The sequence below is a fragment of the Poeciliopsis prolifica genome, unplaced genomic scaffold (assembly GCF_027474105.1).
Source record: "Poeciliopsis prolifica strain line A6 unplaced genomic scaffold, Auburn_PproV2 SCAFFOLD107, whole genome shotgun sequence".
In the NCBI taxonomy this organism is placed as follows: Eukaryota; Metazoa; Chordata; class Actinopteri; order Cyprinodontiformes; family Poeciliidae; genus Poeciliopsis; species Poeciliopsis prolifica.
The window spans coordinates 287551-313625 of NW_026562482.1; the positions used below are offsets into that span (position 1 = coordinate 287551).

General features: G+C 44.7%; 1 protein-coding gene and 1 pseudogene across 1 annotated transcript; both read right to left on the bottom strand.

Annotated features, from left to right (window-relative positions):
* Positions 1-7283: 7283 nt before the first annotated feature.
* On the bottom strand, positions 7284-9252 carry LOC129354248 (transcription factor JunD-like; annotated as a pseudogene).
* A 6541-nt stretch (positions 9253-15793) lies between these two features.
* Positions 15794-25664, bottom strand: LOC129354261 (leukemia inhibitory factor receptor-like). Its single transcript, XM_055023767.1, is given in 18 exon segments — positions 15794-15934; positions 15937-16261; positions 16448-16511; positions 16585-16672; positions 19457-19585; positions 19677-19847; positions 19963-20064; positions 20144-20323; positions 20852-21065; positions 21958-22019; positions 22089-22251; positions 22320-22453; positions 22521-22657; positions 23297-23423; positions 23506-23751; positions 24280-24433; positions 24508-24659; positions 25460-25664. Coding segments are annotated over 18 exon segments (2562 nt in total). The 5' UTR covers positions 25521-25664; the 3' UTR covers positions 15794-15881.
* Positions 25665-26075: the final 411 nt, after the last annotated feature.

Sequence of the window (26075 nt, forward strand, 5' to 3'; positions counted from 1 at the left end):
CATCATCCATCCTTCATCCATCCATCATCCATCCATCCATCCATCATCCATCCATCATCCATCCATCATCCATCCATCCATCCATCATCCATCCTTCATCCATCCATCATCCATCCATCCATCATCCTTCATCCATCCTTCATCCATCCATCATCCATCCATCATCCATCCATCCATCATCCATCATCCATCCATCATCCATCCATCATCCATCCATCCTTCATCCATCCTTCATCCATCCTTCATCCATCCATCATCCATCCATCCATCATCCATCCTTCATCCATCCATCATCCATCCATCCATCATCCATCATCCATCCATCATCCATCCATCATCCATCCATCCATCATCCTTCATCCATCCTTCATCCATCCTTCATCCATCCATCATCCATCATCCATCCATCCATCATCCTTCATCCATCCTTCATCCATCATCCATCATCCTTCATCCATCCTTCATCCATCCATCATCCATCCATCATCCATCATCCATCCATCCATCATCCATCATCCATCCATCATCCATCCATCATCATCCATCATCCATCCATCATCCATCCATCCATCATCCTTCATCCATCATCCATCCATCATCCATCCATCCTTCATCCATCCTTCATCCATCCTTCATCCATCCATCCATCCATCCATCATCCATCATCCATCCATCATCCATCCATCCATCATCCTTCATCCATCCTTCATCCATCCATCATCCATCCATCATCCATCCATCCATCATCCATCATCCATCATCAATCCATCATCCATCCATCCATCCATCCATCATCCATCCATCATCCATCCATCATCCATCCTTCATCCATCCATCATCCATCCATCCTTCATCCATCCTTCATCCATCCATCATCCATCCTTCATCCATCCATCATCCATCCATCCTTCATCCATCCATCCATCCATCCTTCATCCATCATCCATCCATCCTTCATCCATCCTTCATCCATCCTTCATCCATCCTTCATCCGTTTCTCCACCTTCACCATGGATGTTGAAACGTTTCTTCTCCACATGTGAGGCTGGATTTAGTCAGAAAGGTGATCAGCTGATGCTGAAAGAGATCAGAGCTGCAGCTGCTGCTCTTCTTTCTGCTCTTCTTTCTGCTCCTGTTTTAAAGATGGAGATAAAAATATGTTTTCAGATGTTTCTGTAAACTTTATAAAATGTAAGATTATTTAATAAAATTACAGATCAAGACAGAATGTAAACTTTTAGTTTCTAAAGTCAAAAAACTGGCAGCAAGAATTCAGGATATTTATTCATCAGAGGAAAAATGGAAGTTGATTCATTATTAATGTTACACTTTCAAACTAAATATTTAGTTGTCAAAGTGACGACTTAATGCGCTAAATATTTAGCCTGGAGGTAAAAGTGTTGGCTGTAGCTAATAGTGCTAAGTTAGCATCTAAGTATTTAGTAACAAAATATTATAGTACTATACTAAATATACAAATATTTACTTTGAAAGTTAAATATTTTTTTCACAAATGTAATAATTTGCTATTGATTTAGTTCGAAGGTAAATATTAGCAAGCTAAAGCTAAACATTTAGCTTGCAAGCAAAAATTTTAATTAGCTAACTAATTAGTTTATGAACTAAATACTAAAAACTAAACAGTTAGCAGGCAAATGTTTTGCTCAATACAGATTTAGTTAAATATTTAGCTTTCTAGCTAACAATTTTTTTCCTGAAAGTAAAATTTTACTCATTAAATAATTAGCATCAAGCTAAACAATTAGCTTGCTAACTATCTAATTTGGAACTGTGACATTTATAATGAATGAATGTGACTTTAAGAAATAAAGATTTTCTGCTTTAATGACTAAATAACCCAGATTATTGCTGTTAATGTTTCGCTCAACAGTTAACAGACGGGATTGTGACATTTCTGGATTATCAGGCAGCAGGCCTGGTTTGAAAAGGTTTGTGAAGGTTTTTAAGGCTTTTCAAGGTTTTGAAGAAGATTTTTAAAGATTTGTGAAGGTTTTTAAAGGTTTTTAAAGGTTTTTGAAGGTTTTGAAGGTTTTTAAGATTTTAAAGGTTTTTAAGGATTATTTTTGCTGGTCTCCTTTATTTGCGAGAATCGTTGGTTGAAGAAGGAAAATAATCTTTTTAAAAATATAATCTGGTGCTGAATGAGTTCCTATGAAGCAGATTGGATGTGAGGATTGAACGTTTCCTCGTTCTCTCCAGCTCAGCGAGGGGCGGAGCCTCAGGTGAGGCTCATGAAATTTAATGAGTTGATTTTCCTCCGGGTTTGAGCAGGAAGCTGAAACTAATGTGATTTATCTGAGGCTCTGCTTGTTCCTCTGAAGATATTTAATCCATCCTGACACATTCAACCTAAATATTGGTCTGGGTTCAGTTTCACAGGAAACCGGACCGACCGCCATGTTGGTTCTGGACCCACAGATGAGAAAACGTTCAGTTCATCTTTGCTGCTTCCAACGGAGACATAGGAGGAAAAATGAGCCGGGTCACGTTTATTACTTTCATTAAACCATAAAGAACAACAAATATTTCACCATTTATAGGAGAATAAAACTTTATCTGAGTCATTAATTCGTCCAATCGGAATATGAATCGGAACGTTTCATATTAAAATAAAATGATAAACTTTCACATTTCTAATTTTAATGAGAAAGTTTCTCATCAAACTGAAACAAGTTTTAAAGTTGATTTCTTATTAAATGAAATGAAATTTCTCAATTTTATGAGATTTTCTCTTTTTGCATCTTAAGAAAATTGTCCTGAATTTATGTCCAAGTTTTACAATTAAATATGGAAACATCTAACTGCCAAAAATCGTTCTCATTAAAACAAGAAAGTTTTTCATTTTAGTGTTATTATTAATAAGACGTTTCTGTTTAAATGACACAAACTTCTTAATGTTTCAAAAACTTCTTGTTTTAACAGGTTTTATCTCATTAAATCGTTAAAATGTTTCTCATCAAGTTTTAGTTTGAACAAGTTTTAGTCTCATTAATGTGAACGTTTGTCGTTAAAGTTTTATGTTTCATTACGATAAAGCTTTTTGTTTTATTGAAAAACTTTCTCATGTCAACAAGTTTCTGGAAACTTCCTCATAAAATGAGAAAGTTTTGGTTTGAAGTTTTTCTCCTGGTTCTGGTTTTAGTTTCTGTTTGGTTCCAGCTGGACGCAGCTGGATGCAGCTGGACACGTCCAGCGCGTCTCTGCAGGCCCGACGGGACCCGGCAGGTCCACCTGTCCTCAGCGCCGTCTCTTCATGGAGCAGACAGAACCAGAACCAGAACCAGAACCAGAACCAGAACCAGCTGCGGGCCGAACAAAGCCGCTCCTCTGCTGCTCGGGTTGGTTAAAAGTTTCCGGGTCGAGGTGGGATCGTTCTGGTCCTGTGTTTTAAAGCTTTGTGGTTTTCCATCTGCAAAGTCGAATGAAACTACAATGAGCCTTTCTGACTGCGGCTCCATTCGCTTCACAACATCTTTATTTTTAACAAACAGCATCAGAAAACAGAGTAAAACAACATGACTGAGGAGGAGAGGACACGCCAAGCAGTGTGTGTGTGTGTGTGTGTGTGTGTGTGTGTGTGTGTGTGTGTGTGTGTGTGTGTGTGTGTGTGTGTGTGTGTGTGTGTGTGTGGAGGTGTGGGTGGAGGGGGTATTAGTCACCAGAAATGGCACAGAGCCGTTCTCTCTCTCAGTAAGTGGGTCACTCCATCTGGAGCAGAATATATGGAAAAAACAGCCACATAATATTTTCTACCAAAACGTCTCAGTAGGAAAATAAAGGAGAAAAAAAACACCTGACAGGTTGAGAGAAACATCAGGACCAAGAAAAGCCTGAACCGACACCTGAACGCTCTGACTGCAGAACCTCTGGTGTTCTGCAGAACCTCTGCAGAACACCAGAGGTTCTGCAGAGGTTCTGCAGAACTTCGCTCATCAACTCAATTATCAAATGAACTGATTTCAGTCACAAACACCTGGAGAAAAATCTCCTGCAGAGCAAACAAACAAAGATGGCCGACGATGAAGCTTGATCCAGTTCATTAGCTAATCTGATTTATCAATAGTATTGATATGTGGATCGATTCACGCTGGGGATCAATGTCGGCCCGAGGTTTGGTTTAATAATATTAATTAATACTAATTCACATTTAACTAACGTAAATTAATATTAATATTAGTTCATATAAACTAATTGACTTGCAGCCAATCAACATGCAGAAGCATCCAGTCCAATTACACTAATTAATGTTAATTAGTATTGATTCATATTAATTAGTATTGATTCATATTAATTAGTATTGACTCATATTAATTAGTATTGATTCATGTTAATTAGTATTGATTCATGTTAATTAGTATTGATTCATGTTAATTAGTATTGATTCTGGATCATTAAAGCTTCATTTCTGCTGACTGAAGCTGGTTTTCTGGACAACGGGTCGGTTCTGCTCCGTCAGCGGGTCGGACCGGCGCCGAGCCGCTCGTTGCTCCTTCAGGCTCAGTTTCTGTCCGACCGCACAGAGGCGGCGTCATCGAAGGATTTCCTTAAACACGGTTATTAAGTTCTGGTTCTGACTCGGTTTGGCTCACAGACACAAACCGTCTTGACCTTTAACCTTTCAAACATTTTCACCAAACTGCTCAGGAACCAAACGGAGTCGCCGCCGCAGCGTTTCGCCGTGTGACGTAGCGCCGCTTCCGCCTCGCAGCCAATCAGCAGGCAGAAGCATCCAGTCAGCGGTGCCCAACATGGCTCGGGCCTTTTGTGGTCCGTTTGGTGTCCCACAGATTCAGTGACAAATTTAACTCTTCATTAATATTTTCTTTTTAATTTCCTTTTAAAACATTCAACAACTTTTTACTTAAAAACAAAAGAATTTTTTTCCTGGTCGTTTCTGAGAAACTTTTTTCTTTTTGATGCTGAGAAAAACAAAAAACATGAAAAAAGACATGAAAAGTTCAGAAACGCTGCGTTCTTCTCCTCTACATGTTAGTAACATTTAAAACATTTCGTATAATAATACTTAGAATTTGCCAGGTTTTGTCTCTTTTTTGATAAATCAAAAGCTCAGCGGTGAAGTTTGGAGTTTCCTTCATTTCCTCAGTTTACAGAAAAACTGAACTCAAAGTTTTGTAATCAGGAAACTTCAGATTTCCCTCATTTCTCAACATGAAACCAACTATTTCACAGTTTTACATCAATTTAAACAAAAATCCAGACATGGACATTTACCACATTATTTAACTCAGTTTATCATCAACAAGCAATAAAGTTTATTTAGAAACAACACAGTCGTGACGGGGTTAAACGTTTCATCACAGAAACACAGGACAGCAGAAATCAACAATAAAAACATAATAAATACAAACATTAATCTGATCAAGTTCTGTACATCTGTGCAAAAATATCATCCTCAGGAGGTAAAAAGCCTCGTTCAAGTTTAAAAATAAATATTTGCTCAACCCGTTAGCAGGAAGGTTTTTCTCCGATCCTCCATGTTGTTTCATTACTGATTTCCATTGTTTCTATAATAACTCACAATCTGAACCAAACAGTCCATGAGAGTAAAGGGTTGATTCGGCTGAAACTTGGTGATAAACGGCTTCATCAGAAAACTTCAACTTCAAACTGAGTTTTATTTACATAAAGTATGAAAAATCATTTCATCACATGAAGCTACCAAACACTGAAATGATTCCAGTCATGAATTTCTGCTTCCTGATTGGTTTTCTTCAGAAGCAGACATATTGATGCTAACGCACAGTTGATGCTAACGCGCTGTTGATGCTAACGAGCTGTTGATGCTAACGCGCTGTTGATGCTAACGAGCTGTTGATGCTAACGCGCTGTTGATGCTAACGAGCTGTTGATGCTAACGAGCTGTTGATGCTAACGCGCTGTTGATGCTAACGAGCTGTTGATGCTAACGAGCTGTTGATGCTAACGCGCTGCTTCTGTCAGAAACTTGCAACCAAGAATCTGTCAAACATGTCTCATATGTAAATATTAGGGCTGGTGTTTATAGGAAGCAAAAAAGACTCAAACTAAATTTATTGTGTGAAAAAGCCATGTGACTAGCCACATGCTAGTCACAGTTGCTACATGTTAGTTAGCATGTAAGATGTTATTCACGTTGATTCTGTCTTTTTTCTCACTACTTAATGTTTGAAAAGTGACTTAAATTTTCTGTCAAATCAGATGCTGCATCGGTTCTTCTATGCTAAGCTAACGGTTGGTTGTTTTGCCCAATTTAGAAAACCTTTATGCTCTTTGACAGCTAGCTAGCTGCTTCTGTTTACTGCAAGCAGAAACTCCATCCAACCTTTTCATGTCATCAGTCATTCTCTTATGTTTTCTCTAAAATCACTTTTTAAGATTCATACAGATTTTTGGTCTTTTTCAGTTTTATAACGTAAACCAATAACAATTCTCCAACTGCTAGCATGCAAATGCTAACGTTTGGAAAACTTGTCAGACAAGTTCTTCTTAATTTTAAATACATTTAAAAATAAAAACAATTTAAACAGTCGGTTCAAGGAAAAGGTGAAACAAATATACCAGTTAGCTTGTAGCTAACTTCATGTCAGCTGCTGCCTGATAGCTACATGTTAGCCGCTGTAGTTTTTGTCATGTTAACTTCTGTATCAGCTGCAGTTAGCCGCTGAATTTAGCTTCATGCAGGTTTTTGTATTTAAGCTAAACATGTTTAAAATGTGGATTTAAAGACATAAATACAGGAATATATCAATAAGATGACATTTACATTTCATTAAAACCAAAATAAACCAGAACTGCATCAGTTCTTCTTTTTAAAAGAGGAAATGTTCTTTAAAATACGTGAGCGACATTCTGCTCTTGTATTTCTGAATATTACAAATATTTCAGCTAGATAATCAGTTTTCAGCCACAGAGTCCATATAATTCATGTAAACGATGCTAACGCTAACGCTAAGCTGTGAAAAAGTGGAATAAATACGGTTTTACATTAAAGCTCGGAGGAAAACTATTATTATTTTTGTATTCAAGTAATTGTGCTTTTTTCAGAGCATCATTAAATATCCCTCCAGGATTTTATGATTGCTTTAGTTATTTTTTGTTTTGCAGTCAATAATCAATTACAGAATTTAGTGACATCACACAAACTGAACATCAAGTGGAAGTAGGAGCTACTGCCCCCTGCAGGTGGGAGGTAGCATCATTTACACACAATGCTTTTGACTATTTTTGTAGGAAATTTGCAATAAAGTCATAATTTTGTTGCAGGATCAGTTAAATTTGTGAATTTTTATGAAACCATATAAAACTGGAGGAACAGGTTATTTAAATGTCGTAGAAATCTCCATGCAGGATTCAGAAACAATTACAAAAACTGATCATAGCGACAAAACATAAGCAAATAATTAATTTCAAACTGTCAACAATGAGCTTAGAGTTTAGTCTTGTTTCAAACATAACAGAAAAATTCAGCATCGATCCAAAGATCCATCAAACTGAACCTCCAGTTTAAACCCAGTGAAGCCCAGAAATCTTTCAAATCTATAAAAACCGACGAGAATCTGAAAACGAAACTGGATTCATTGTATATTTATTAACCTGCCAGCCTGACGCCTGCAGGGGGCGTTCTCCTTCTACAGCTTTTATTTTCCACTAATTTTGATCCTAATTCAAAGCATTTCTGTTCATCTAGAAAATCACATCGACTCGTTTCCCGGTCAAAGTTCAGCTCAGAAAATATTTTCTGGATGAAATGAGAATAAAAAGATTTTGCCTGCTGCTGTCAGAGCAGCTGAGCCACAAAACATCTGAATAAATTTACATGAATATTTTCATGTAGGAAGATTAAAAAACATGTTTTCCACCAAAACCTCCATAAAACATCTGATCAAAGTGTTTCATAAATGTGAAGCAGCCAGAAGAAAAGAATCGTATGAATGTTTGTTTCTGCAAAACTGCAAGAAAATATCATCAAGAGAAAATTTCAGTTTCTGCTGGTTTGATGGAAATTCTTCAATTCAATGTTAAAATATGGAAGTTAAATGTTGTTTCTTCAGCTTTAATCCGTTAAAATGTTGGAGCCGGAAACGGGTCGGATGAATCCCGGAAACGGCTTTTGGAGATTCCCAAACCGGAAGCGTTTCTCCGTCTGGCTCCGCCTCCGCTGCAATCCGATTGGCCGACGGTTCCTCACCTGTCCAGGTGTGGTCGCTCAGCAGCTGGAGTCCTCGCTGGCGGACTTGGCGGCTGCGGCCGCCACGGCGATCTGGCAGCCGTTGGTGACGTGGCTCATGACCTTGTGCTTGAGTTGCGCCACCTGCTGGCGCAGCATGGCGGCGGTGGAGGCCAGGTCCGAGTTCTGGTTCTTCAGGACCTTCACCTTCTCCTCCAGGCGGGAGATGCGCTCCAGCTTCCGCTTGCGGCACTTGGACGCGGCGATGCGGTTGCGCAGCTTCTTGCGCTCGGCTTTGATTCGCTCCTGCGTCTCCAGGTCGATGGGGGACAGGGACGGCGGGGACGCGGGGTCGCCGGGCGGGTGGGGGACCTCGGGGACGGTCTGAGGGGCGTCCGGGCCGCGGCTCTGCGGCCCGCCGCCGTACGCCATATGCCCCCCGGCGTAGGGCATCTGCCCCGGGGGGTAGCTGCCCAGGTTGGTGTAGACGGGCACGTCCGCCGGACATCAGGTTCCTCTGGTAGGACGCCGGCGGGGACGCGTGTCCGCCGCCACCAGCTGGTTCTGCTTGTGCAGGTCGGCCAGCGCCTTGACGAAGCCGTCGGCGAAGCCTTCCTGCTCGTTGGTGGCCTGGCCGCGGTACAGGAAGGGGTTGGCGGCGCGGGGGCGGGGCTTGTGGACACCAGGCCCTGATTGGACTGGATGATCAGGTGCTCCAGGTCCGGGGACGCCAGCTTCAGCAGGTTCATGTCCGCCGCCGCGGACGAGGAGCCGGACGCCATCAGGGCGCTGCTGCCCGGGAGGCCCAGGTTGCCATGGTTACCGCTCCTTCCGGCCGCGGCGTTGGCTCCGCCCAGGAAGTGGTGGCCGCCGCCCATGGACGCCGCCTTCTTGCTCATCAGCATCTTCCCGCCCGCGTAGCGCTCGAACTCGGACATCGGGCCGAAGCCGGAAGCGGCCGGCGCGTCATCGTGGTAGAACGGAGTCTCCATGGCAACCGTCACGGACAGGCAGAGGTCAAAGGGGAAAGCCGCATAATCCGATTATCCTGAACGTCTCAGCAGATCCACTGACGGTGAGCTGCAGAGGAAACAGAACCAACAGAACCGTCAGAACCATCAGAACCAACAGAACCAACGAACCATCAGAACCATCAGAACCAACATCAACAGAACCATCAGAACCAACAGAACCGTCAGAACCATCAGAACCATCAGAACCAACAGAACCATCAGAACAACATCAACAGAACCATCAGAACCAGAACCAACAGAACCATCAGAACCAACAGAACCAACAGAAACAACAGAACCATCAGAACCAACAGAACCATCAGAACCATCAGAACCAACAGAACCATCAGAACCAACATCAACAGAACCATCAGAACCAACAGAACCGTCAGAACCATCAGAACCATCAGAACCACAGAACCAACAGAACCATCAGAACCCAGAACCATCAACCACAGAACCAACAGAACATCAGAACCAACAGAACCAACAACCATCAGAACCATCAGAACCAACAGAACCATCAGAACCATCAGAACCAACAGAACCATCAGAACCATCAGAACCATCAGAACCAACAGAACCAACAGAACCACAAGAACCATCAGAACCAACAGAACCATCAGAACCATCAGAACCAACAGAACCAACAGAACCATCAGAACCATCAGAACCAACAGAACCATCAGAACCATCAGAACCAACATCAACAGAACCATCAGAACCAACAGAACCAACAGAACCATCAGAACCAACAGAACCATCAGAACCATCAGAACCAACATCAACAGAACCATCAGAACCAACATCAACAGAACCATCAGAACCATCAGAACCATCAGAACCAACAGAACCATCACCAACAGAACCATCAGAACCAACAGAACCATCAGAACCAACAGAACCATCAGAACCATCAGAACCAACAGAACCATCAGAACCAACAGAACCATCAGAACCATCAGAACCAACAGAACCATCAGAACCATCAGAACCAACAGAACCAACAGAACCATCATCAACAGAACCAACAGAACCATCAGAACCAACAGAACCAACAGATCCATCAGAACCATCATCAACAGAACCAACAGAACCATCAGAACCGTCAGAACCAACAGAACCAACAGATCCATCAGAACCATCATCAACAGAACCATCATCAACAGAACCAACAGAACCATCATCAACAGAACCATCAGAACCATCAGAACCATCATCAACAGAACCAACAGAACCATCAGAACCGTCAGAACCAACAGAACCATCAGAACCGTCAGAACCAACAGAACCATCAGAATCAACAGAACCGTCAGAACCATCATGTGACATGCATTTATACTCAGCCTTTACTCTGATGCCCCCAAATAAAATCTACTTTAAAACATTAAACGTTTAGCGTGGAGGTAGCTGATCTGTAAAAAAAAAAAAAAAAAAAAAAAGATCTTCTAACGGTCTAGTCAAAGTCTGGACCTGAATCTGTAGAAAGATTTTACAGCTGATGTTCTGCCTCAAGCCTGACTGAGATGGAAATGTTTTAAACTAAAGATTCAGAAGTTTGGTGCTGACTAAATATAAATGCACTCCACACTTTTCAGAATTTATTTTCCTTTGATTCATGATTATTTTCTGCCACATAAAATAAAACAAACTGAAGTTAGAAAAAGGATAAAAAGTCAAAATGTTGCAGTTTGAAACAATTAAATCTCTAATGAATCATTTTGATAATAAAGACAATAAACAGTTTTTACCGCCATTTAAAGGCCATCATTACTGAGCGGCGCCCTCTGGCGGACAGATGAGGCAACAGCAGCTGAACGCTGTCGGTCCGAACCGAACTCTTTCTAAACCACGTTTGTTTCATTTCCTTTCTATTTCAAATAAAGAGTTTTAGTTTGATCATCAGACTTAATACAGAAAACATGATGAATGAACGAGTCACTGAAACCACATTTAAAAATGTTTCTGCATTAAATACAAGAGAAAAACGAAATAAATGAATAAATCTGTTGAATGTTTCAGTTTCTGCTGAAACCATGAAACAAAAGCAGCGAAACAAAAAACAAACCTGGATTCAAGTCAACCTGCGAGGCTCTGCGTTAAAAACCGGATCAAGTTCCGTGAAGTTCAGAGGAACCGACACATCATCCGGACTCACCTGCAGAACCTCCGAACCGGTACCGGAGCGGAAAAACCCGGAGAGACGAGAGAGACGAGAGGAGAGGAGGAATAATGTTTGATAATCTGGAAGAGAGAGAGAGAGAGAGCGGGGTGAGTCAGAGTCAGACTGAACACACACACACACACACACACACACACACACACACACACACACACACACACACACACACACACACACACACACACAGTGACTCACCATGATGTTTTCTCCTCATTTACACATTTATAGTGAAGTTCAGGTTAAATGTCAGATTTTCTCTCTCAGCCTGAAAATTAACTAAAATATCATCAGAATCATTTTAATGGTCCGACTGGTTTATTAAAACCCAGAAGTTCTGCTTTGGTTCTGCTTTGGTTCTGCTGGGGAGCCGCAGACGGAGCGTTCACGCATTGCAGCGGAAAGTTGAGTGGAGGGAAAAAGTGTGGTGGAAGAAGAAATGACTTCAGCTTTAAGAGACACAGATGAAGTTAGAACCGAACCAGAACCTTCTGGACCAGAACCAGACTGCTGCTCAGTCCAAACGTCTCTTTTCAAATGAATATTTTAGATTTTATTCATGAATCGAGGTCTGAGAGTCTGGAGGAAGAGCAAAGAATCACCTGCTGGTTCTGGTCCACCAGAACCTTTTATCATGGTCCAAACGCTCTGACCAGCCTGTTCCCCTCCTGGCCTGTGGGGGCGCTGCACCAACAACCACTGCAGGAAACGACACTAAAACCTCTGAAGACACTGAGAGCAACTTCCTGTTTCACCAGATGAAACAAGATGGAGGCGTCAGAGTTTAGTGATCTTTAGTCTCCCAGCTGCTAGCGCTAGCGCTAGCGCTAGGCTAACATGTTAGCTTTGGTTGGATTTACCCAGAATGCCTTGCACTGAAGTCCATCTTGGAACCAGTGTTCTCTTCAGCCGAACTGTGAACAGGTCAAAGTTCATACCAGAACCGGACTTCCTCGAGAAACGGACTGGAGTTCCTCTTCAGTTCTGGAAACTCCTCTGAACCGGGTCAAACCGGACAGAACCGGTCAAACCGGACAGAACTGGGTCAAACCGGACAGAACCGAGTCAAACCGGGCAGAACTGGGACAAACCGGACAGAACCGGGTCAAACCGGACAGAACCGGGTCTGGACCAGAATCTGATCCTGTCTGTCACTAAATGATGAGCTTCACAGAATGAAGTCTGAAAACAGACGGTTGTGTTTGTTTCTGTCACAGTAATTACTGTAACTATAGGTGGAGCAGCAGAACACACACACACACACACACACACACACACACACACACACACACACACACACACCGTGGCCTCACAGCCAGTCTAAGGACAGATGACTGAGGAAAGTCAACTAAACTGTTTTGGTATTTTAACAATGTTTTTATAAACACACTGAAACATTCATAGAGTTAACATTAGGTCTGGACTTTGACTAGGCCGCTCTACCAAATGAACCTGCTTCTAATCAGTCAGGAGTTGATGACTCCTGAACAGTTAGCTTCTGGGCGATGCTACAGAAACCTTTTTATAATTTAGCATAAATGCTGAACATCATCCGGCTGATTTTAGTTCTTAAGGACGGATGACTCGACAGCCATTTTACAATGCTAGCTACGTTAGCTTTATAAAGCAGTTAATCAGAAATTGGAGCATCAGATAAAAATTCATTTAGTTATTTTATAGCATATTTACTAATAGTTTAAAAATAGATTTGATTTTATAATGAAAATGATTTCGATCATTTCTTACTGCAGGTTTTCTTCTAGGTTTGTTCTGGATTTAGGCTCCACTGGCTTCCCCGTCCCTCAGCATGATGCTGCCACCACCCTGCTGGGAATGCTCCACTTTTTGCATTTAAGAAAAATTTTTCTTTCTTTCATCAAACTAATTTCTGCAGACTTTCCTCCACCTGAGCTGCGGCTCTCTGCAGCTCCTTCAGACTCAAAATGAGCTCATTTTGCTTTCAGTTTATCTCAGTTTCAACTTTAATTGCATTAAAATCAGAATTTCTGATTTATTTTTCCTCTAAGCCTCATTTTTCCATCTTCGTTATTAGAGCCGTTTCCAGGAGTGAAGATGCTTCGGATTCTGACCGCTTGGTTTTCCTCTAACATCTGGAAGTCATTAGCGGCGCTGACATCACTGCAGCCAGCAGGCGCTGACGTCGAGCGGCTCGGGACACCAGGAGAGTTCAGGCTTCGCTTCGGCAACGACGTCAAAGAGCAAACATCCAAACACAGAGGTTTCCATCTGGAGGACGAGCAGAACGCTGCAAAACGCTGCAGAATGCTGCAGAACGCTGCAGAACGCTGCAAAACGCTGCAGAACGCTGCAAAACGCTGCAGAACGCTGCAAAACGCTGCAGAACGCTGCAAAACGCTGCAAAACGCTGCAGAACGCTGCAGAACGCTGGAGGGGAACCAGGAGGGAAAACCGAATGCTGCTCAGAGGAAGAGGAGGATATGAGGATGAAGATGAGGATGAAGATATGAGGATGAAGAGGAGGATGAGGATGAAGATAAGGAGCTTCCTTTGGATCCAGTTTGTTGTGAAAACCCGTCAGTCGAGTCGAGTTCTGCTATTTTCTCCCCAAATCTACAAACATTTCATTAAAACCCAGAAAGTTCTGAACATGTTTCTATTTTCTGCTTCTAAATAATTTAACTTAAAATAATTTATTCATTCCAAAAGAAGCCAAATAAAATATCAGTTTTCTCTCAGAGTTGTTGAGATCTCCAGTAGCAGTCAGTCTTGCAAAGAATCTGAAGAGGCCTCTGACTGAAGGCTAACGCTGACATGCTAGCAGCTTAGCATCCAGCCATCTGCTGCTAATCCAGCTCCTTTGCTTTTGCTGCTCCTGTTTACATCCTGTTGGTTCAGAGATGCTGGAGTCGGGATACGATGGCGAAGATTTCCTCCTGCTCTACATCCATGACCCTTCTGCTCTGGGATTTGGGGTCAAAGTTCAAGTATTAATCTAGATTTTTAGAGGCTAACTAGCCGCTCCTAGTTGTACAAAAAAACCTCGTTGCCACGGTTACGCGTCATAAAAACTGTCTGAAGTAGACAAAAAAAAGAGAAAACCTTTTTCCATGGGCTCAGAACCAGAACCAGAACCAGAACCAGAACCAGAACCTTCATAATGAAAACCAGACGATGTTAAAACAGATTCACATCAAAATAAACTTTTTATCTCTTTGTTGTTTTTCTTACATTTTATCAAAGATCAAAATATCATAAATCACCTTGAAGCAAATTTTTTGATTGTAATTCAGTCACAGGTTCGATTCCCGGCCTGGCGACCTTTGACCTTCCCTCATCACCCACATTCCTGTCAATTAAGTATCAAATAAGGGTCACTTAAAAAAACTCAAAGATCATTGTGAATTATGAGCTGAATGTATTTTTACGTTAGTTGGGTAAAAATTAATCCATATTTTGCTTCTCACTCCAGAAACAAGAAACAAATATGATTTAGTTGTGATTTATGATCATTTTTGACTTTATTCAGGTTTACAGTCAGAAACACAAACTATTTATTTCTGAAAAATACAAACACAAAAAACTGTTAAATTCAATCATTTTATAATCAGTTTGTTTAATAATTTTTTTAAATTCCACAAAAACTTAAAGCTGCTTCAGTGTTTATTCGCCAAAACATAAAAAAGAATAAAGAAAATAAAACTTTCTGTAGCTCTGGTGCCCCCTGCTGTTCACTCTGCGTCATCACAGCTGCTCAGTAAAAACCAGCAGGATTTATTTACAGCAAAAATAATTTACAGATTTAATATCTACAAACATTTCAACTTTGACGGTTGTTGAATTTAAGCTGCTTTAAAAGAACAGCAGAAAAACGAGTCCAAGTCCTAGTCCAAGTCCTCCAGCTGCCAGACATTTAAAACATCAGAACATGTCTCAGAATCAGAACCGCTTAAAATGTTGACTGAACATTTCAGAAAACATTTAAAGTTTTTCATATTCAGGATGGTTTCAAATGTCATTTAGAAATGTAATTGGAAGGAAACTAGCATGTATGCTACATACTAGCTTGGAGGCTACATACTAGCATATATGCTACATACTAGCATATATGCTACATACTACCTTGGAGGCTACATACTAGCATATATGCTACATACTAGCTCGGAGGCTACATACTAGCATATATGCTACTAGCTTGGAGGCTACATACTAGCATATAGCTACATACTAGCTTGCAAGCTACATACGGTGTGACGTTAGCTGCCCTCATTTTCAGATTTCAGTGATAAATTTGACTGTTTGTTATTTTTTCCTGATTCTCTCACTTGTTGTTTCTCCCAGTAACATTTTGTTGTTTTCATTCCTAGTTTAGTGATTCTGTTGTTCCTCTCTCCTGTCGCCACATGCTTGGACAGTAATGTTGGTGATTGTTGTCATCCTGTGACAAACTGCAGGGGTTTTATTTTGAAGTTCTGATGTTTGGATCAGATTTGATTCACCTGATTCAGTCTTCATGTTTGGCTCATTGGGTCGTCCAGATGTACTCTGAAACACAGATGAAGGGTTTCTGGGCGCCTGGTTCTGACCAAACACCTCAGCCATGGTCTGGGGGTGGTAGTTGCTTGGCCTCTCTGCCGGCCTCAACTCTGGCCCTGACTCCGGCCCCGGCGCCGGCAGGTTGTACGTCAGGTTGGGGAACACGGTGGAGGCGGCGCGGGGGCTCTGCAGGGCCGGGTTGTTCCTGTAGAGGGGCGGAGCCGGTGGAATCAGAGCCATGTCTTCCTGGTCGGTGTTGTTGTTGTTCAGCGGCTCTGCAGGTTTGAGGATCAGCTCTGGGACGGCCATGTTGTCCTCGCCATGGCAACCCAGGCCTGACTGAAGGTAAGGGTCAACGCTCTTGACCTGGGAGACATCGAGACGTCTTCATCACTTCACAGCAAAACTAGATCATTCATTTTAATGTTTTATTTTCAGTATTTAACATGTAGACAGAAATATTCTGAGATGTTTACAGTAGATTCATTTTGCAAAGTTATTTAAAAAATGAGGAATGTTCCGTATTTTATGGAACTTTCAGTCTGAACTCACAGGCGAAGTGAACCAGTCGGCCATGTTGGGCTTCGGGATCTCAGGGTAAAACTTCTCCTTGATGCTGTTGGGTCAGAGAGACAAAGTCAGAGACGAAACGATGGGTTGTTTGGTTCTGTCCGGGTCCGGTCTCTCACCAGGCCCAGTGTCTGTAGCCCAGGACTGTGATGAGGAAGAGGAGGATGAAAACGGCGCCCAGGGAGATGAAGATGTTGCTCAAATCGTCTGCAGGAGAAAAACATTTCAGAAAAACAGTAAAAATGATCCGGATCAATCAGTTTTCATTAAATGTGAAACCGTCTGACTGCAGCGTGAAGCTTCGTCTTCCTGCTTGAATCTTTAATTCTTGCCTCTGGTTCTAATATTAATAATTTTCACTGTCAGACAGTTGTCTTGATGTGTAACCGTGGCAACAAAGAATTGTGTTTTACAGCGGATTAGCATCTGAACTTTGACCCCAAGTCCTTCCTTTCATTGTTTATTTGATACAAACATGAAGATAAACAATCTGACGCGTCTCAATGCTTATAATTTATTCCCCTGAACTGAAAGTTTATTTAGAAATGATTTTGTTTCTTCTTCAGCCTGGAAGTGAATATTTTAATCTCAGTTTTGTTTTTAAAGCCAAAGTTAAAAACTCCTAACAGAGAAAATGTTTTACTGCCAGGACTGGTGATGCATCATGAGGGACAATAGAAGATCTTTGAAAAACAAAATGGATGAATTTCAAATATGAATATTAGTTATAATGTAATCTCTTGGCGCCTGGCTGCAGCATCTTACCCCCTACTGCAGCATCGTATCCCCTGCAGCATCATACTACTGCAGCATCATACCCCCTACTGCAGCATCGTATCCCCTACTGCAGCATCATACCCCCTACTGCAGCATCGTACCCCCTACTGCAGCATCATACCCCCTACTGCAGCATTGTACCCCCACTGCAGCATCATACCCCCTACTGCAGCATCGTACCCCCCTACTGCAGCATCGTACCCCCCACTGCAGCATCATACCCCCTACTGCAGCATCGTACCCCTACTGCAGCATCGTACCCCCCACTGCAGCATCGTATCCCCCTGCAGCATCGTATCCCCTACTGCAGCATCGTACCCCCTACTGCAGCATCGTACCCCCACTGCAGCATCGTATCCCCCACTGCAGCAGCATCGTATCCCCTACTGCAGCATCGTATCCCCTACTGCAGCATCGTATCCCCCACTGCAGCATCGTATCCCCCACTGCAGCATCGTACCCCTACTGCAGCATCGTATCCCCTACTGCAGCATCGTATCCCCCACTGCAGCATCGTATCCCCTACTGCAGCATCGTACCCCTACTGCAGCATCGTACCCCCTACTGCAGCATCGTACCCCCCACTGCAGCATCGTATCCCCCACTGCAGCATCGTATCCCCTACTGCAGCATCGTACCCCCCACTGCAGCATCGTATCCCCCACTGCAGCATCGTATCCCCTACTGCAGCATCGTATCCCCTACTGCAGCATCGTATCCCCCACTGCAGCATCGTATCCCCTACTGCAGCATCGTACCCCCCACTGCAGCATCGTACCCCCACTGCAGCATCATATTCCCCACTGCAGCATCGTACCCCCCACTGCAGCATCGTACCCCCCACTGCAGCATCGTACCCCCTACTGCAGCATCGTACCCCCCACTGCAGCATCGTATCCCCCACTGCAGCATCGTATCCCCTACTGCAGCATCGTATCCCCTACTGCAGCATCGTATCCCCTACTGCAGCATCGTACCCCCCACTGCAGCATCGTATCCCCCACTGCAGCATCGTATCCCCTACTGCAGCATCGTATCCCCTACTGCAGCATCGTATCCCCCACTGCAGCATCGTATCCCCTACTGCAGCATCGTACCCCCTACTGCAGCATCGTACCCCCCACTGCAGCATCGTATCCCCCACTGCAGCATCGTATCCCCTACTGCAGCATCGTATCCCCTACTGCAGCATCGTATCCCCCACTGCAGCATCGTATCCCCCACTGCAGCATCGTATCCCCTACTGCAGCATCGTATCCCCTACTGCAGCATCGTATCCCCCACTGCAGCATCGTATCCCCTACTGCAGCATCGTACCCCCTACTGCAGCATCGTACCCCCTACTGCAGCATCGTACCCCCCACTGCAGCATCGTACCCCCCACTGCAGCATCGTATCCCCTACTGCAGCATCGTACCCCCTACTGCAGCATCGTATCCCCTACTGCAGCATCGTATCCCCTACTGCAGCATCGTACCCCCTACTGCAGCATCGTATCCCCTACTGCAGCATCGTATCCCCTACTGCAGCATCGTACCCCCTACTGCAGCATCGTACCCCCCACTGCAGCATCGTATCCCCCACTGCAGCATCGTATCCCCTACTGCAGCATCGTATCCCCTACTGCAGCATCGTATCCCCCACTGCAGCATCGTATCCCCTACTGCAGCATCGTACCCCCCACTGCAGCATCGTACCCCCACTGCAGCATCGTATCCCCTACTGCAGCATCGTATCCCCTACTGCAGCATCGTATCCCCTACTGCAGCATCGTATCCCCTACTGCAGCATCGTATCCCCTACTGCAGCATCGTATCCCCTACTGCAGCATCGTATCCCCACTGCAGCATCGTATCCCCTACTGCAGCATCGTACCCCCTACTGCAGCATCGTATCCCCCACTGCAGCATCGTATCCCCCACTGCAGCATCGTATCCCCTACTGCAGCATCGTATCCCCCACTGCAGCATCGTACCCCCCACTGCAGCATCGTACCCCCTACTGCAGCATCGTATCCCCTACTGCAGCATCGTATCCCCTACTGCAGCATCGTACCCCCTACTGCAGCATCGTATCCCCTACTGCAGCATCGTACCCCCTACTGCAGCATCGTATCCCCTACTGCAGCATCTCTGCCAGTTTTCCGACTAAACAGAAACCATGGAAACCGTCATGGCCGCTTGTTTTGCGCTGCAGTGGGAGGAAGTGGCGTACCCTGGTCGTTCAACACAACCTGCAAGGTGGTGTTGCCGTATGCTCCGCCCGCGGTCAGCGCCGCCACGATGAAGGTGTAGGAGCCGCTCTGCAGGTTGCTGGCGGTCAGCCTGGAGTCCGCTGGGTTTTCTGAACCAGAACATGAAAAAAAACTCAGATTTATAAAATCAGCCTTCAGGAGCAGCTCAGAGTGAACCTGACGCCTCACAGCGAGCGTTACCTGAGGTCACGCTGATGCGTTTACCACCGTTTTCAGAGTAATACAGCAGGACGTATCCATGGATACAAGCAGGCTGCTCTCTGAGAGGAAGTGGATCCCAGTAGATCTCCACATCAGAGCCGTGCCGAGTGTAGAACAGAGACTGAAAGAGCTTCGGTTGGCTTTCTGGAACTGAGAGGACAGTGAAGCGTCAGGGAATGACGTCTATGCTATCGCTGCTAGCCGCTGCTAACGCTGCTAGCTGCTGCTAGCCGCTGCTAAACGTTGCTAGCCGCTAACGCCTCACGTTTCTCTGTGAAGAAGACGTCCATCCTCTGCAGGAGCAGCGGAGCGCCGCTGGTGCAGGCGTAGATGGAAACCAAGTATCTGCGCCCAGCTGCGTCGTTCTCTGAGGACGAACCAGAGGACATGTCAACGGGACGGACAGACCAGCTGAGGACTTTACTGGATCATGGACTGGATCTCACTGGGTTTTATCCTGACTCTGTCCTGACTGGGAGGCAGCTTTACCCAGTCAACAGGATCACCCTCTAATGCTGGAAACCAGTCCACGATGTAGCCACAGATAGCTTCTGGACGGTGGAACCAGGACAGGTCGAGTCCCCCATCACTCCCAGTGAAGCAGGTCAGGTTCATACTGGTTTCAACTGAAAACAGAGACACTGGAGGTCAGATGTGGAGAAGAGGAAGTTCTGGTCTGACCAAAGGAACAAACAAACGAACGGCCCAGAACTTTCTGATCATCAGGAGGAGCCAGCAGTTACAGCCGAACGACTGAAATCTGAAAGGTTTCATCTGGATCTGGAAACCAACTGGACTTCTGCCTTCCTGACAAACCCAGCAACCGCTGTTTGGGTCTCAAGCTGTGATTGTCAGCCTGGACTGAAAGACCAAACCTGAAGCCGTCTCTATGACTGAAGATCAGGGGAAAAATCACCAAAGTGTGAGAAAAATAACCTTCAAAAGCTTTGAGCCTGGAGAACTGTTGATCTAAGCAACTTTTAAAGCTTACAGAGAATGTCTGAGTCAGAGAACAAACGCAGAGCGGAGATTTAGAAACTTGAGTCATGATTGTAAAAATAACTGAGTGTTTCTCTACTGGTCAGACGGTCAGCGCGTCTCAGAGCCCGGATCTCAGCCATCTCTATAAAAACACCGACTCAGCTCCATCGTACCTGGACCGGCGGCGGGGACGGCGACGGTCGACGGCGGGGAGCGGCCATGCTGGTTCTTCGCTGTTACCGTGACGACAGGACCCTCCCCGTTCAAAGTGAACTCATGAACGCTGGCGTTGACTTCCTCCTTGTGGAGCTGATCCGAGCCGCTGGTTCTGGTCCAGGTTACTTCATATCCGGTGACGTCTCCGTGGCTCTGATGGGCCAGAAGCTTCTGCAGAAACAGCCGCAGTGCAGTCAGACTACAACCAGCAGCTTCCAGAAACACACCGACATGAAAGCGATCGACTGTCATGCGCTCAGAAACAGGAAGTCGTCCAGCAAAGTTTCCTTTCACAATAAAGTTGCGCAAATTGAAGCTGTGAAAGCAAATCTGTTGAATGAAAACTGACAAAAATCAAGTTCTTTGATAAAAAGTTGTTGTCAGCGTGACATATGGTCCTGAGAAAGTGTTTCTCAGAACCACTTTCACGGGTCACATGATCAAAAATCAGATGTTTCTACTGGTGGAAACGCAGAAGAAGACGACAGGAAGTGGTCGGAGGGGATGCTTTGTTTTCTCCACCACAGTTCATTAATAGTTGTGTTTAAACATGTCGAATCCATAATCCTTCTGCCAAATGTCCGACTACAATTTCCCCAAAGCGCCGCAGACGTAGCCGCCCCACGTAGGCGGGGCTTGTCGCTCCAACGCCTGAATGAGACGCAGGCGGCTCTTCTGGTTGTTTTAATCTACAATGACGTGTTTTTTCATCAGACGAAGATTGCTGCACATGCCTGCAATAAACAGGAAGTGGAGGTTAACTAGCAAGGACCAAACATCTCAGGGAAACAAAGAATCTCCCAAACCGATCTGGACGTTTCTCTGGGCTTCGTGCCTCTGGTAAGGCACTGTGAGCCAAGTCAGGACTACGTGTTTCTGAGATGTTTCCATCTCAGAAACGTTAAAAGAATCATCTCAAGAGAGCATGGGAAGTTTAGTAAAGTTGAGGAATTTATTTTGAATGTTGCCGTTTCTAATCTTCACATTGATGAAACAGGGTTAGCATGAGCGTCTGAAACCGTAACGTTAGCAGATCTTCACTCTGCAGAAGCTGAAGACTCACCTTCCACACTATCACAGTCTGGCTTCCCTTCTTCTGCATCCACACATCCAGAGCATCAGGAACTGCAGAGCCCACAGGTCAGTGACTCACTGTTCACACTCATCGCTGAGTTCTGTGTCTTCTTCAGAAACTCACCATCACCTCAGTGTGGAAGGAAACGCTGCTCCAGTCGCTCCACCTCCAGAAATGTTGAGCTGTTCCACACCGAACCTTCACCTCATATTTCCAGTTTGGTCTCAGATCAGTTAAAACTGCCGTCTTCAGTCCAACTCCATGTCTGATCTGCGATTTGATCTGTGTTGATACATCAGAGATTAAACGTAATGTTTTTACTGTCTGACGTCTCTTTCCTGTAAACGTACGGATCCGTCTGAGACGTTGGTCTGGCAGCTCAGGTTCAGGTTGTGGTACTGCTGCACCGTCCAGCTCCAGCTCAGCCTCACACTCCTGGCTTTAACGTCACCAACGGCGAGATCATGTGGAGCAAACATGCGAACTGAAACACACAGAGACCGTTAGCCGGCTGGTTTTAAGTTTGAGCTGGTAGCGGCGGCTAGCTGCACCTCTTCTGGTCAGATCTGCAGAGTCGTGCAGCTCCACCTTTCCAAGAGCGTTCTGAGCTGTCAGAGTCCAGTTCCTCTCTCCGCCTCCAATCCTTTCCTTTTTAGAGCATCTAAACTCCGAACCGGTGACACATGACCTGCAAGACCAAAACAAGGTTTAGGTCTGGACTTTGACTGGGCCATCACAGTCATCCTGCTGCACATTTGCTGCTGTTTTTGGGATCATTTTCATTGTTTCATGTTTTTGTGGGATTATTGCATTTGTAGACTTGCTGACATGCTATTTCACAAACTTGATTTTATGCTAACATATTAGCATAGTACACAGCTTGTCAGATGCTAAATTGCTAATTCTTCATTCTCAAATCTGCTAAAATACCAATTAGTCAGTGAGACAGACTAACTTTTATAACTTTTTATATCTATAAAGGAACAGAAATCCAGGCTAACATATTAGCATGTTATTTAGCCAGTTAGATATTAGACAAACATGCTAGCAAGCCGGTCTCTGGTTGACTCAGAGACTGAAAGGTCAATACTGTTTCTAGAGAGAAGAAGCTTTCTCCTTCAGCACTACTATGCAGCCATACTGGTTCAGGGTCATGACCTTTAACCTGCTAACTGATCCTGACTGAGATGTTTTCCTCTTGGAGAATAATCTTTCAGTCCTCAGCTGGTCAGGATGTAACCCTTCCCAGACTGATGTGCAGTTGCTGACTGAAGGTCAGCGCTAACCTTTGACCCTCCATTGTTCTACTGACATCATTTCCTTTTACCTTCCATCCAGCTGATAACTTGTCGGATTCATGAATTTCACCATCGTGTCTCTTCCTTCGTTCCAAAAGCATTCCACTGACTCCAGATCCCGAGTTTCACACTCCAGGTCTTTGTCTCCCGGCGGGTCTGATTCAGGGAACGCACAGAAACCAGTCTGAGCTTTCTCACCAAACGGAGGGAACTCAAGGGAACGCCATTTCTTACTTACAGCCGATGTAAACGGCAGCTCCGTACTCTGTTCCTGATTTGGTTTTACAGAGGACATCTTCCATGACGGGTTCCAGCCGCACAGTCAGGCTGTATCTCTGCTCGCTGATCTTGGTGATGTTGCCTTGTCCATCCAGATGCATTTGGTCGAACTGACCGTCCGGGACGATGCAGCAGAAGGTGGCCAAGCTGCCAGCCTCCATCAGCGCGTCCTGGGGGAAGACGTTTCCTCTGAAGGTGTTTTTGTCTGCAGAAGAGAAGATCGGGGTAAAACCACAGGAGGCCCATACGGAGTACCGCAAGGCTGAGCCCCGGGACCCTCCTGTCCATTTCCTACAGGCTCACGGCGGATCAGGTCATGAGTTACCATGGCAACCTTGTGACGTCACCGGACCACCAGTCAGCGCAGAGTCTGAGTCAGATCTAGAGCTACAGATCTGCCAGGAACCAGAGGTCAGGCTGACCTCTGACCTCTATCAGCTGAAGAACATTTTCAGGACCTGCTGCTGTTGCCATAGCAACCCTCCAGCCCTCTCAGGCCCTCTGGTTCTGCTCTGCATCCAGAACCAGAACCAAACACAGAGAGGCAGCATTCAGCTTCTATGCTCCAACTACCAGAAAACTGTAAAACAGCCGAAACCCAGACGGACCCGGCTGGTCGGAGCCGATCCAGTACCTGGAACGTTTGCTTATTTACGCTGATGATGGCGTCGATAATTTAACTATCAGTTCTAGTATTGATTTGACAAGGACTGTTGGGTTCTGAGGTACTGACCCGGCAGAGTCCGTTCCTGGTCCAGCCGGCTGGTCTGGTTGTTGATTTGGGCTCTCAGCCTGAAGGTGTGAGCAGCGCAGTCCATCGGCAGCGGAGACGTCCACTTCCAGGAGTGGGTCGACCCGATGAGGCCCGGCGCCACCCAGACTCCGTCCTGAAAGGTTTGCCCAGCGGGTCAGAGGCAGCAGGCCCAACGGGCCTTCATCAACCCAGTCGGGTCAGACTCACCGAGTGAACTTCCTGGTTCTCAACCAGAACCGTCACGTTGTAGAGAATCGGGTCGTTCAGAGCCGAGCAGGACGCGTCGTCTTGCCACTCAACCAGAACCGTCTGGTCCGATCGGCTGACGGTCAGGTTCTGAGGCCCGCATTGAGAAACACCTGAGGAAGGACAGGAAACGCTCCAGAGCTCAAGGTTTTGATCTCCACTGAAGAATCAACATTTTTACTGAGCAGCGTTTGGAGCCGAGTCGGTGACCCGCTGACCTCCGGCAGGTCGGGTGACGGGCCGCTGGGTTTTTGAGTTAGAAAATGTTGACAGGAAATATCACTTGATAATTATGTATTATTGGAAAACTATAAAGTCTTAAAATGCCAACATTTTAAAAAGACTTGAATAAATAAACAAAGCTCAGCCTGGTGGGAGCACAACTAAAGCCTGGTGACCCGCCAGGCTGGTGACCCGCCAGGCTGGTGACCCGCCAGGCTTTAGTGCACTGGGGAAAACCTGCTGAGTTCAAACCTCTAACTTGGATTTAATCTGGACAACGAGCCACAAATATTCACAAAACCACAAAGAAAAAAAGCCAGGATGTGAAAAAATGAAATTATGATGAAGCCACAATAATACAAGAATAAAATTATAACAATATGAGAAAAAAAATCACCATGTCATTAGAATAAAGCAAAAATCTGAGAAAAACTCATATGACACTAAAGTTGAAATAATAAGAAAAGTCATAATATTAGTGAGTAAAGTAGTAATTTTATAATTCCAGCACAAATACAAAAAATATGTTTTACAAATAAATAAATGTTTAACATTTTAATAATCAGCAGTAGAAACGATTGAATCCGTTTCTAAATAAATGATTTTTCTGATCTGACGGTCGATTCCCTTTCAAAGCAGTGAAAACATTAAACACGTTCTGCCTTCAATCCAGAGCGACGGGGAAACTCACCGGTTTGGTTCTGTTGACTCAGCTGGATCAGAACCAGCAGCAGAAACCAGAACCGGATCATTTTAATCCTGATTTGCTCCCAGATGCTGTCGATCCGTAACCGGGACGATCCGCAGAGATTCAGCTGTCAGAGGGAAACTTCCAGCTGTGGTTCTGACCCGTTAGCAGGCAGAACCGAGCCGCGCAGGCGGATCCAGTGAGTGTTGTGTTCCTCCCAGTAGCCAATCAAACCCTGGAAGTTCGTTGCAGTTGTGAAATCCATGAGGAGTTCAAAGCAGGAAATGCAGCCGCTGCATTCCTGGAACAGTTAGTCAGAGCGGCCGGATTGGACCTGCAGAACCGAGCGACGGGAAATGATTCAGACTGAAACTAAAACAACAGCAGCAGGTTTAATGCTCCAGAATCTGAACATCTGATTCCACAGAAAACCAGCAGCGGTTTGGATCAGAACCAGAACCAGTCAGATTCATGATGCAACAAGTTTCCTCCAAGCAGGAAGTTACAAGTTTCCTCCGACTGAAGGATCCAGTTCAGGAAGCTGAAAGCAGAACCACTCAGGACGTTTCCACGTCAAATAAAACCTGATTTATGCATCAGATCAGCTGCAGGTACCTTC